The sequence below is a fragment of the Sorex araneus genome, chromosome X (genome assembly GCF_027595985.1).
Source record: "Sorex araneus isolate mSorAra2 chromosome X, mSorAra2.pri, whole genome shotgun sequence".
Taxonomy (NCBI): domain Eukaryota; kingdom Metazoa; phylum Chordata; class Mammalia; order Eulipotyphla; family Soricidae; genus Sorex; species Sorex araneus.
The window spans coordinates 161,187,931-161,201,646 of NC_073313.1; the positions used below are offsets into that span (position 1 = coordinate 161,187,931).

Consider the following 13,716-nt stretch of genomic DNA (forward strand, 5'->3'; position numbering starts at 1 on the left):
TACTCCCCAGCCCCCCTGTGTTTTTATTTTATTTTATTTTATTATTTTTGCTTTTGGGGTCACACCTGGCGATGCACAGGGGTTACTTCTGGCTCATTTACTCAGGAATTACTCTTGGTGCTCAGGGGACCCTATGGGATGCTGGGAATCGAACCCAGGTCGGCTGCGTGCAAGGCACACACCTTACCCGCTGTGCTATCGCTCCAGCCCACCCCACCCTGTGTTTTTTTTAAAAAAAATCACTTTTATTTTTTTTGGGGGGGTCACACCCTTGATGGTCAGGGGTTCCTCCTAACTCTGCACTCAGGAATTACTCCTGGCGGTACCTGGGGTTCCCTGTGGGATGCTGGGGATCGAACCTGGGTTGGCCATGTGCAAGGTAAATGCCCTTCCCGCTGTGCTATCTGGCCCTGAACCTGAATATATGCGTGGAAAATGTCTGCAATACTGAAGGTCTCTAGAGGACGGAGTGATAGCAGGATTTGATCTCTGGCATCCCATGCGGTCCCCCCTCTCCTCCCCACTCCCCCCATCCCCCCCTCCAGCACCGCTGGGAGTAATTCCTGAGGGCAGAGCTAGAAGTAACCTGAGCATCACTGGGTGTGACCCAAAAAAAGGCAAAACAAAAACAAAACAAAAACAAAACCAACAACACCAAAAACCAAAAACAAAACAAGCAACCAACCAAGCAAACAAAACAGCTGATGGTCTGCAGAGAAATTGGCTGATTTCCAAACACAGCCTGATCTCTGGCTGGTTTTATCCTAATTATTTCCTCTTCTTGCTTTCCCTCACCTGAACTGAGTCACCAGGATAATTCAGCAGTTTGCCTGGATTACCCGCAGGCTAGAGTGAGACTTCAGAGGAACTGAAACAGCCTTTCAGAAGGAGACCCGCCCAGGAAACCAGGAACTGAGCTCCAGGGAGAGGAAACTGGTGAAATGCAGTTAAAACAAAAAAAACAAAAAAACAAAAAAAACCCCCCAAAAAACCGAAAAACAGCCCAGGGGTGGTCAAGAGAGCCTCATACTGTACCGGCTGCCCTGGGACAATAAAAATGGGTTGGTCTTCCCGCCTGCCACTGCAGGGACGTGACAGAGTTGGACAAATGCCCTTTGGACAAGACAGTGACAAAAATAACTGACGGGACCGGGAAGGGTTTCACAGGTCACGTAGGGAACTCACAGATGCGAGATTGTATTTACAACCTCAGAGCCAGTTAAGAGATTCCCATCCCGCCCCGTTGTGGGGCGGCACCCCCGGAAGAGTCTCTCTCCCCCCTCTCCCCCTCCCCCCCATCACCTCTCAGGAAACTGCCCCCCTAAATTAAACAAGCCCTCCCGGAAACACAGAGCGACCCAGGGCAGGCAAGGGAACAAGGATTCTGGAAACATCCTCAGCAGATGTGACACAGCCTGTGGGGACAGAAGGCTCCTGGGGGTGGGGAGGAGGCAGTGTTTAAGGGGGGTCTTGGGAGGGACCTCTTAATAAGAGACGGTTCCCTAGGCTGGTCCCTGCGGGGGTGGAGGGGGAGAAATGGGCAAAGGTAAAAACAGCACCAGCAGGGGGCGTTGTTTGCCAATATTTCCACGCTGGAGGCAGAGCATCTCAGCACCCCTGCCCCACAGGAGGGGGTAGATGCTATCCAGAGAGGGGCTGGCCTGGGTCCCCCTGGATTGTGTTTCTATAGTGATGCGAAGGCGAGAAGGAGGATAAGGTGGGTGATGCAATGTTCCCAAATAGGACCATGTCTTTGAGGTTTTCTTTCTTTCTTTTCTTTTCTTTTTTTTTTTTTTTGCTTTTTGGGTCACACCCAGTGATGCACAGGGGTTCCTCTTGGCTCTGCACTCAGGAATTACTCCTGGCAGTGCTCAGGGGACCCTATGGGATGCTGGGAATTGAACCCCGGTCGGCTGCGTGCAAGGCAAATGCCCTCCTCGCTGTGCTATCGCTCCAGCCCCCAGCCTTTGAGGTTTTCTGAGCCGTCTCAAAACTTAACGCTGGCCCTGTGGAATATAAAGTAACAGAATGGGAGACTGACACCCAAGGGTGATAGAGATACGGGCCAGGAGGATGGCTCCACGTGCTGGGGGGAAAAGACAGCTGGGAGAGAAGAGGGACCACCAAGTTAAATGATGCTTGGAGGCTCGCTCGGGGTGGGGGATGTGTGCTGAAAGTGGACTCTAGACGGAACATGATGGCCACTTAATACCTGCATTGCAAACCGTAACACCCAAAAGGAGAGAGAGAGTAAGAGGGAATGTGCCTGCCACAGGCATGGTGAGTGGAGCGGGGGGAGGGATACTGGGAACATCGGTGGTGGAGAATGGGCACTGGTGGACGGATGGGTACTCAACCATTGTATGACCGAAATGTCATCATGAAAGTTTGTAAGTCTGTAACTGTATCTCATGGTGTCACTGTCACTGTCATCCTGTTGCTCATTGATTTGTTCCAGCGGGCACCAGTAACGTCTCTCATTGAGAGACTTATTGTTACTGTTTTTAGGCATATCCAATACGCATGGAGAGCTTGCCAGGCTCTGCCGCGAGGGCTCGATACTCTCGGTAGCTTGCCGGGCTCTCCGAGAGGGGCGGAGGAATTGAACTTGGGTCGGCCGCGTGAAAGGCGAACGCCCAACCGCTGTGTTATCGTTCCATCTCATGGTGATTCATTAAAAATTGTTTTATAAGGGGCTGGAGCGATAGCACAGCGGGGAGGGCGTTTGCCTTGCACGCGGCCGGCCCGGGTTCGAATCCCAGCATCCCATAGGTCCCCTGAGCATTGCCAGGGGCAACTCCTGAGTGCAGAGCCAGGAGTAACCCCTGTGCATTGCCGGGTGTGACCCAAAAAGCAATATATATATGTATATATATATAATGTGCATATATATACATATGTATGTATATATGTGCATGTGTGCATGTATATGCATGTACATTTTCATATATTAAGAAAAGCCTGACTGCAGGCCCTTGAGAGTGGGGTGCAAGGGGCTGGATGGAACTCCTGACTGGTCTGCCCGAGGCCCCAGGTTACATCCCTGACAAGGCATGGCCCCACAGGAGATGCTGGGGGCAGCCTGGCGGCCTGTGCCCCCTGCCCTGCCCCACTCCCCACTGCCCTGGGAGGCTTCCCAAATTAGTGCAAAGGGTATTCCACGAGCTGTCTCCACGACCATGGTCTCATGGTCAAGGAACTGTATCACTGTATCACTGTCATCCCGTTGTCCATCGATTTGAGCGAGCGGGCACCAGTCACGTCTCCATGGTGAGACTTGTTGTGACAGTGTTTGGCATCTCGAATACGCCACGGGGAGCTTGCCAGGCTCTGCCGTGCGGGTGGGATCCTCTCGGTAGCTTGCTGGCGGGCTCTCCGAGAGGGGCAGAGGAGTCAAACCCGGGTCGGCTGCGGTCAAGGAACATGTCACAATATTTGGCACTTTTTTTTTTTTTTTTTGCTTTTTGGGTCACACCTGGCGATGCACAGGGGTTATTCCAGGCTCTCCACTCAGGAATTACTCCTGGCGGTGCTCAGGGGACCATATGGGATGCCGGGAATCGAACCTGGGTTGGCCGCGTGCAAGGCAAATGCCCAGCATCCCATAGGTCCCCTGAGCATCACCAGGGGCAACTCCTGAGTGCAGAGCCAGGAGTAACCCCTGTGCATTGCTGTGCTATCGCTCCAGCTCCCACAATATTGGGCACTTAAATGAAGAGTGTCCCGCCTCTTCGATCCCACTCAACCCCCGAATCACATGAATGTTTCAGGGGCCAGAGCTGGTGTGGGCTGGCCTTGCCCGGGGCTAACCTGGGTGGGCTTTTGATTCCCGGCATCCTGCAGGGTCCCCGGAGCGCCACTGCTGGGAGTAAGTCCTGAGTGCAGAGCATCACTGGGTGGGTGCAGCCCTAAATCCCCCCCCCCCCAAAAAAAAGCCAAAACCAAATGCTTTGGAAGGACACACGAGTCCTCCTCAGGTTTCTGGAACTTTCCAGATCTCTGCCCCCAGAGAACTGTCTCCAGGCTCTTGCCGCACAGTGGACCCTGCCCACCTCTGAAGCGAGGGCTGGCCTTGAGCGACCCGGGTCTAAACTCCGACTGTCCACGTAGACAGGATTGATTAATTTATTTTTGGTTTGGCGGCCACACCCGATGACGCTCAGGGATCGCTGCTGGCGGGCTCGGGGGCCCTGTGGGGTGGCGGGGATGCACCTGGAAGGGCTGCGTGCCAGGCGAACGCCCTCCCCGCTGTGCCAACTCTTCAGCCCCGGCAGAAATTGTTTTGGTCCCAGCTCTGTACCGGGGAATTTAACCAAGAACGAAGTTGGATCTGTGGGTGGCTAAATCTGTGTGTAAGGGAGCTGGCAATAAGGTATAGGCTGCTTCCACTCCAGGTGTGTGTGTGTGTGTCTGTGTACATGAATGTGTGTGCGTGCACATGAGTGCATGAGTGTGTGTGCGTGCACATGAGTGCATGTGTGCGTGCACCTGAGTGCATGTGTGTGAGTGCATGAGTGTGTGTGTGTGCACATGAGTGTGTATATGCTGTGCACAGGAGTGCATGTGTGTGGGTGCATGAATGTGTGTGAGTGCGTGAGTGTGTGTGGCTGTGTGTGAGTGTGAGAGTGTGTGACTGTGTGAATGTGAAAAAGTGTGTGTGTATGTGAATGTGTGTGTCAGTGCATGTGAGTGACCGTGTTGTTGTGAGTGCGTGAGTGTGTGTGCATGCACATGAGTGTGTGTGAGTGCATGAGAGTGTGTGCGTGCACATGAGGGCATGTGTGTGAGTGCATGAGTGTGTGCGTGCACATGAATGCATGTGTGTGAGTGCATGAGTGTGTGTGCGTGCACATGAGTGCATGTGTGTGAGTGCATGAGTGTGTGTGCGTGCACATGAATGCATGTGTGTGAGTGCATGAGTGTGTGAGTGCATGTGTATGTGGCTGTGTGTGAGTGTGAGAGTGTGTGACTGTGTGAATGTGAAAAAGTGTGTGTGTCAGTGCATGTGAGCGACCGTGTTGTTGTGAGTGCATGAGTGTGTGTGCGTGCACGTGAGTGCACATGAGTGCGTGTGTGTGAGTGCGTGAGTGTGTGTGGCTGTGTGAGTGTGTGACTGTGAAAAAGTGTGTGTATGTAAATGTGTATGTGTCAGTGCATGTGAGTGACCATGTTGTTATGAATGCGTGAGTGTGTGTGAGTGTGAGTGTGTGTGTGAGAGAGACAGAGAGACACTCTCTTTCCTTCATGTCCCGTTTCTCTCTTCCCTTCTCCGGCTCTCTACACCTGTTTCATTCAGTATTTCGGCTTCGAAGTATTTTCTGAGCAAACAGATCCCAGTGAGCATCTCGGGGCGCACACTCCCCCCCCGCCCCCCACCCCCGAGCCTGGCTTCCGCATCCGTCTGAACTGGTTTCTTTAAAGACACCTGTTGGATTTGGTTCTCTAGCTGCTCACCAGCCCCGTGTCTGACACTGGCTGGTGGCTCTGCGTTTCTCTGCAAGACTTTTCAGCCTCGGCAGGCTGATCAGGAGGTGATCCGCTAGAGGCTCTGGATTGGGTGGTTTGTATGTTGGTGTATGTGTGTATGTGAGGGTGTGTGTGTGTGTGTGTGTGTGAGGTGAGTGTGTTGTGTGGGGTGTATGTGTGTGGGGTTGTGTGTGTAGGAGAGGAGTGTGTATGGGGTGTGTGTTGTGTGTGTGTGCATTGTGTGTGGGGTGTGCATAGGGGATTATGTGTGTATGAGAGGAGTGAGTGTGGGAGTTGTTTGTGTGTTGTGTGTAGGACTTGTGTGTGTTGTGTATAACTGTATCTTGTGTGTGTTGTGTGTGTAGTGGGTTGTGTGTGAGAGTATGTGAGGTGTGTGTATGTGTGTGGGAGCTGTGCCTTGTGTGTGGAACTTGTGTCTCTTGTGTGTGTGAGTTGTGTATAACTTGTGTCTTGTGTGTGTTGTGTGTGGGTGTGTAGTGGGTTGTGTGTGTGAGAGGAGTGTGAGGTGTGTGAATGTGTATGTGAGAGCTGTGCCTTGTGTGTGGAACTTGTGTCTCTTGTGTGAGTTGTGTATAACTTGTGTCTTGTGTGTGTTGTGTGTGTGGGTGTGTAGTGGGTTGTGTGTGTGAGAGGAGTGTGAGGTGTGTGAATGTGTATGTGAGAGCTGTGCCTTGTGTGTGGAACTTGTGTCTCTTCTGTGTGTTGTGTGTGAGTTGTGTGTTGTGTATAACTTGTGCCTTGTGTGGGTGGGTGTGTAATGGGTTGTGTGTGTGAGAGGAGTGTGCGTGAGGTGTATGTGTGTGTGAGCTGTGCATTGTGTATAACTTGTGCCTCTTGTGTGTGTTTTGTGTATAACTTGTGTCTTGTGTGTGTTGTGTGTGTGGGTGTGTATTGGGTTGTGTGTGTGAGTGTGTGTATATGTGTGTGGGAGCTGTGCCTTGTGTGTGGAACTTGTGTCTCTTGTGTGTGTGAGTTGTGTGTTGAGTATGTGCCTTGTGTGGGTGGGTGTGTAGTGGGTTGTGTGTGTGAGAGGAGTGTGCGTGAGGTGTGCGTATGTGTGTGTGTTGTGTGTGGGAGCTGTGCATTGTGTATAACTTGTGTCTCTTGTGTGTGTTTTGTGTGTGTGTGTGTGTTGTGTGTGGGGTTGTGTGTGTGTGTTGTGTGAGTGTGGCCTGGGGTTGCTAGCTAAGAAGTCTTTAAAGGAAAAAAGCTCCCGAGGAGGCTCAGGGGTGAGAATTGGGACGGACTATGCCACATTCCTTCCGGTTCAGTGGTTTTTGTAGCAATGGCCTGGGTCACCTTGGAGAAGGAGGAGCAAGCAGGTGACAAAAGTCCGGGAGGAAAAAGCCTTTCTGGCAGAAAACCGCCACCTGCCAGCCTTGAAGTCATTTCTTTAAAGTGGGAAAAAAATTATTTGCGTTTAGGTCGTTTTTGAACATGCGAAATTGTGGACGCTGTGCTGCTGTAACAGAATCTCCGTTTCTTCAGCGGGAGATCTTTGGTATTATAAAAGATCGGGCGGCGCCTCGGTGGTGCTTATCACTTAGCAGAGTGCCAAGGGCTTTGGGTACTGTGCCACGGGGACAAAAGCCACATCTATAATTCTTTGGTTTTTGTTTTTGGGTCCCACCCGGCGATGCACAGGGGTTACTCCTGGCTCTGCACTCAGGAATCACTCCTGGCAGTGCTTGGGTGACCCTATGGGATGCCGGGGATCGAACCCGGGTCGGCCGCATGCAAGGCAAACGCCCTCCCCGATGTGCTGTCGCTCCAGCCCCCATGTCCATAATTCTTATAAACCAGAATATCCCCCACGCCTCCCTGACCTCCTACACAAATGGTTTGTAGGGGGGGGCCACCCCCAGCCGTGCGTGGGGGCTGTCCCTGGCTATAAATTCAGACGTGCCCCTGACTTCTTCGAGCAGAGGGACTCAGGGGGTTGTTCCTTGCCCGTGCAGGCCCCCTGAGTAAAGGGGGGGTGGTGAGGAGACCCCCAGCTTAGGTGACCTTTGCGCCGTGGCTAAGAGTGCGAGCTTTTTCATCCCGTGGAAATCCGCGAGTGCTCCACAGTGTCAGGTCGGCCCCCCAGGGCCCTGGACAGGCCAGGTGTACCCTGTAGCCTGTGGGACCTTCTCCTGCTTCCCCGCCACCCCCCCCTCCCCCACACATCCCAAATGCACTTTGAACCTGGCTGATCAATGCCCTGGAATCTTGGAACTGAGTTCTGCTGTGTTTGCATAATGAAAGAAAAAAAGTGCTATCTTTCATCTCTGAGTTTCTCTTTGGCGCCTTGAGAGGGGGTGGTGGGGGAGGGAGAAGACCGAGAGGGAGAGGGAGAGCAAGAGCGAGTGAGTGAGCGATAGAGAGAGAGAGGGGGAGAGACAGACAGACAGACAGACAGACAGAGACAGAGACAGACAGAGAGAGACACAGAGAGAGAGACAGACAGACAGACAGAGACACAGACACAGAGAGAGAGAGACAGACAGAGACAGAGACAGAGACACAGGGACAGAGGCAGAGACAGACAGACAGAGACAGAGACACAGAGAGAGAGACAGACAGACAGAGACAGAGACACAGAGAGAGAGACAGACAGACAGAGACAGAGACACAGAGAGACAGACAGACAGAGACAGAGACACAGAGAGAGACAGACAGACAGAGACAGAGACACAGAGAGAGAGACAGACAGACAGAGACAGAGACAGAGACACAGACAGACAGACAGAGACAGAGACAGAGACACAGAGAGAGAGACAAACAGAGACAGAGACAGAGACACAGGGACAGAGGCAGAGACAGACAGACAGAGACAGAGACACAGAGAGAGAGACAGACAGACAGAGACACAGAGAGAGAGACAGACAGACAGAGACAGAGACACAGAGAGAGACAGACAGACAGAGACAGAGACACAGAGAGAGAGACAGACAGACAGAGACACAGAGAGAGAGAGACAGACAGACAGACAGAGACAGAGACAGAGACACAGAGAGAGACAGACAGAGACAGAGACACAGAGAGAGAGACAGACAGACAGAGACAGAGACAGAGAGAGAGAGACAGACAGACAGACAGAGACAGAGACTGAGACAGAGACAGACAGACGTGTGTAAGGAGTTTCCACTGTGGCCTTGACCTCAGAGCTCATCTGGCCAGGGCACTGCCCGGTGCAGACAGGGGCTCAGAGCACGGAATCTAAGGGAGTGAGTTTACCGCCCCCAGCTCTCTGCACTTGGACTTGGCACCGGTTGCCTCCCCCTGAAGGGCACGGTTCCTGGTTCCTTCCTCCCCGAGGGGACACGCCTGGTCGTGCTGAGGGGCTACTCCTGGCTCAGTGCTGGGGCTAGTGGTGGTGGTGGGGGGGTGTTGTGCCCAGTGACGCCCAGGGGACCACACAGTGTCTGGGATTGAGCTGGGTCAGCCAGCTTCAAGGCGAGAGCTTTAACTTTTTTTTTTTTTTTTTTTTTTGGCACCCGGCAATGCTCAGGGGTTCCTCCTGGCTCTGCACTCAGGAATCACCCCTGGCGGTGCTCAGGGGACCCTATGGGATGCTGGGAATGGAACCTGGGTCAGCTGCATGCAAGGCAAACGCCCTCCCCACTGTACTATCACTCAGCCCCGGGTTCAAAAGTCGTAACCTCCCAATGGCCATCGGGATGTGCCACCTGCTTACATGCCCATTACTCTGACGTCCACTATCCAACGTGCCTCCAGGGAATGACCTTTGGCACATCTGCCACCCCACCCTACCTTGCCCTCTGCCTCCTTTGTAGCTCTATTTTGCTGTTGTTGTTTGTTTGGCTTTTGGGTCACCCTCGGCGATGCTCAGGGCTGACTCCTGGCTCTGCACTCAGGGATCACTCCTGGCGGTGCTCGGGGGACCCTATGGGATGCTGGGGATCGAACCCAGGTCGGCTGCCTGCAAGGCAAACGCCCTCCCCGCTGGACTATTGCTCAGGTCCCTTTTTTTTTGCCTAATTAGACTCCGGATGGTAGGAGAACATTCTCGCTGCTAGCTTTGTATTTTTGTTTGTTTGTTTAAGTCACACCGGCGATGCTCAGGGTTTATGCCTGGCTGTGTGCTCAGGAATCGCTCTTGGTGGTACTCAGAGCACCCAGGCCAGCCGCATGCCAAGCAAACACCCTCCGCACTCCGGCCCGTCTTGTCTGGCCTCAGGGGTCTCCCCTCAATCCTCCGATTTCTCAACAGCAGCTCAGACCGTTTTGATATCAGTTCTGTATTCTCAAGGCCACACACCACTTGGCTGCAGTGCCGTCTCGAGAAAGCGGCCATGCCTTGGCCTTGGAGAGTAAGGGCGGAGGTGACAGAGAAGCGTTCAGCTTGCCAGGGAGCAGGGGGAAAGGTCGAGAGACAGCGGAGCTGATGGCTCCATCATCCCACCCTTGACGTGGAGCCTGAGCTTGCAGGGAACTGCAAAGGAGGCTGGGAGACGGCAGAACTGGTGGCTCCATCACTGCATTCTGGACAAGGAACCTGAGCTTTCAGGGAACTGCAAAGGAGGCCGGGAGACGGCAGAACTGATGTCTCCATCGCTGCACCCTGGACAAGGAACCTGAGCTTTCAGGGAACTGCAAAGGAGGCCGGGAGACGGCAGAACTGATGGCTCCATCACTGCACCCTGGACAAGGAACCTGAGCTTTCAGGGAACTGCAAAGGAGGCTGGGAGACAGCAGAACTGATGGCTCCATCATTCAACCACCGATGCGTCGAACTCTGGAGAGAGCCACCTCCGGGCACCCCGGCCGTCTCTCACCACATCCTCAGTCGCTGCAGGGAGATTCTCTCCTGCAGCTTCTCTCTCAGCAGCACCATGAAGGGGGAGGACCGGCAGAGCAGCAGGAGCGAGGCGAGCAGGAGGGAGGCACCCCAGACTCCGAAGGGGTGCCCCCCGGGGGCAGCAAGGACCCTGCGGGTCTGCAGGGGCTTCAGGGCCCTGTCCCACTGCGTGAGGATGGCTCGTCGGGCGCCGGCCCACTTGCCGGGGCCCCGGAGGCGGTACTGGTACGGGCTGCAGGGCCCAAAGAAAACGTGCCAGGCCAGCCGGGGGTCACTGAGGAAGAGAAGCAGGCTGGGCTTGGCGCCGATGCGGGTGGCCAGCTCGTCCAGGTAGTTGATAAAGTTGAGCTTGTCCTGGGAGGTATCTTCAATGGCACCGCTGGGAAGGGAAATAGGTTCGCTTGGCAGCCTCAGGTTCTCTGAGCTCGTCCTTGGGGGCTACTCCTGGCTCTACGCTGGCCCCGATTCCCACCCTCTCCCCTCCGCATGCCCACCCCCCACACTGTCCTATTTTCCCGTTTCCAGGACTGAATTTTTTTTTTCTATTTGGGTCACACCCGGCGATGCACAGGGGTTCCTCCTGGATCTGCACTCGGGAATTACCCCTGGCGGTGCTCAGGGGACCATATGGGATGCTGGGAATCGAACCCGGGTCGACCTCGTGCAAGGCAAACGCCCTACACGCTGTGCTATCACTCCAGCCCCCAGGACTGAATTTTTTTTCTTTTTGGGTCACACCCGCCAACGCACAGGGGTTCCTCCTGGCTCCAAACTCGGGAATTACTCCTGGTGGTGCTTGGGGGGCCCTATGGGATGCTGGGAATCGAACCTGGGTCAGCCAGGTGCAAGGCAAATGCCCTCCCCGCTGTACTATCGCTCCAGCCCCAGGACTGAATTTTTTTTCTTTTCTTTTTGGGTCACACCCAGGTCACAAAAACAGTCACAAGTCTCACCAGGGAGACGTTACTGGTGCCCGCTCGAGCAAATGGATGGACAACAGGGCGACAAAACCTCTGATGCTCAGGGGTTCCTCCTGGCTCTGCACTCAGGAATCACTCCTGGCGGTGCTCAGGGGACCCTATGGGATGCTGGGATTCGAACCCGGGTCGGCCGCATGGAAGGCAAATGCCCTCCCCGCTGTGCTATTGCTCCAGCCCCAGGACTGAATTTTTTTAATTTAATTTTTTTTTTTTGCTTTTTGGGTGACACCCAGCGATGCTCAGGGGTTCCTCCTGGCTCTGCACTCAGGAATTACTCCTGGCGGTGCTTGGGGGACCCTATGGGATGCTGGGGATCGAACGCGGATCAGCCGCATGCAAGGCAAACGCCCAACCTGCTGTGCTATCGTTCCAGCCCCAATTTAATTTTTTTTTTATTGAATCACCATGAGATACAGGCTATAAAGATCGCATGATTGAGGGGCTGGAACGATAGCACAGCAGGTAGGGTGTTTGCTTTGCACACGGCCACCCAGGTTCGATTCCCAGCATCCCATAGGGTCCCCTGAGCACTGCCAGGAGTAATTCCTGAGTGCAGAGCCAGGAGGAACCCCTGAGCATGGCTGGGTGTGACCCCAAAAGCAAAAAAAAAAAAGATCTCATGATTGAGTTTCAGTCACACGGTGTTCTAACACCCGTCCCTCCACCAGTGCACATTTCCCACCACCGATGTCCCCAGTATCCCTCTCACCACCCCCCACCACACCCCATCCCCTGCCTTTATGGCAGACACTTTCCTTCTTCCTCTCTCTCTCTCTGCTTTGGGGCATTATGGTTTGCAGTACAGATACTGAGAGACCATCCCGTTTGGTCCTGCGCAGAACTAAAATTTAATTTTCTTTGCTTTTACGGTCACACCTGGCGATGCTCAGGGGTTCCTCCTGGCTCTGCACTCAGGGATAACTACTGGCAGTGCGCGGGGGCTCCTATAGGATGCCGGGGATTGAACCTGGGTTTGTAGTGTGAAAGGCAAACGCCCTCCCCGCTGTACTAAGGCTCTGGACACATCAGGGGTGAATTTTTTATGAAGGATTTGAGGGAGGGAGAGTGGTAGGTCTTACAGGGGATTTTCCTGCAGAAAGCTCCATCTTGTGTGTGTGTGTGTGTTGCAGAAAGCTCCATCTTGTGTGTGTGTGTGTGTGTGTGTGTGTGTGTGTGTGTGTGTGTGTGTGTATTGGTGTGTGTGGGGCGAGTGGGTGAGGCACACCCGGTGATGCTCAGGGCTGACTCCAGGCTCTGCACTCAGGAATCATTCCTGGCGGTGCTTGGGGGACCCTATGGGATGCCGGGGATCGAACCGGGGTCGGCCATGTGCAAGGTAAGCACCCTCCCCGCTGTGCTATCACTATGGCCCCGGAAAGCCATTTTTTAATTAATTTATTTAAATTTTATTTTGCTTTTTTGGGTCACACCGGGGATGCTCAGGGCTGACTCTTAGTCCTGCACTCGGGACTCACTCCTGGCAGGGCGAAGGGGACCCTATGGGATGCTGGGAATCGAACCTATGTCGGCCGCGTGCCAGGCACACACCCGCCCCACTGTGCTCTTTCTCCGGGTCCCTCATACCTTTCTATGAGTTGCTGCTTCTTAGTTGCCTCCGCCATAAGTTTGGGGGCCGGGGGGATGGAGCAGAGTCCTGTGGGGAAGATGAGAGCTGGGGGTCAACTTTTCTCACTAGCTCCTCCTTCTTCACCTCTGCCACGTGTGATGGGGCAAGAGTGCCAGCTCCGAATGGGATTGGGGCGTGGAGGGTGGGTTCCCCCAAGCCAAATGGACCAGAGAACTGTTGAGGTGAGGGGCCAGTGCCCGGGGCCCTCTGGCAGCCTTCGCCCCCCCCCCGCCCCCACTACCAGGAGCTCCAGCTATATATATGCATGTGGTAATATAGCACAGTAAGGGGCTGGAGCGATAGCACAGCGGGGAGGGCATTTGCCTTGCACGCAGCTGACCCGGGTTTAAATTCCTCCGTCCCTCTCGGAGAGCCCAACAAGCTACCGAGAGGATCCCGCCCACATGGCAGAGCCTGGCAAGCTCCCTGTGGTGTATTCAATATGCCAAACACAGTCACAAGTTTCACAATGGAGACGTTACTGGTGCCCGCTCGAGCAAATCGATGGACAACAGGACGACAGTGCTACAGTGAATATTTCTGCCATATTTTGCAGTGCTGTGTTAGTTTTTGTTTTAGTTTTTGGGTCACACCTGGCAATGCACAGGGGTTACTCCTGGCTCATGCACTCAGGAATTACTCCTGGTGGTACTCCGGGGACCCTATGGGATGCTGGGAATCGAACCCAGGTCAGCTGCGTGCAAGGCAAACGCCCTCCCCACTGTGCTATTGCTTTAGCTCCATGCAGTGCTGTGTTTGTGATCTGACTGAATCAATCAACTCTGTGGCTTCCACGTGTGACTCGGGAGGGTTTGTTC

The 13,716-nt window shown here is 54.0% G+C and overlaps 1 protein-coding gene across 1 annotated transcript in view; it reads right to left on the reverse strand.

The window, feature by feature from the left end:
• Positions 1-10,264: 10,264 nt before the first annotated feature.
• FMO4 (flavin containing dimethylaniline monoxygenase 4) overlaps positions 10,265-13,716 on the reverse strand; it is a 28,180-nt gene continuing 24,728 nt past the window's right edge. The window contains exons 8-9 of the mRNA XM_055121209.1: positions 12,856-12,925; positions 10,265-10,670 (exon numbers count right to left, since the gene is read on the reverse strand). Coding sequence (XP_054977184.1) covers positions 10,265-10,670; positions 12,856-12,925 — 476 coding nt within the window. The remainder of the gene's footprint in view (positions 10,671-12,855; positions 12,926-13,716) is intronic.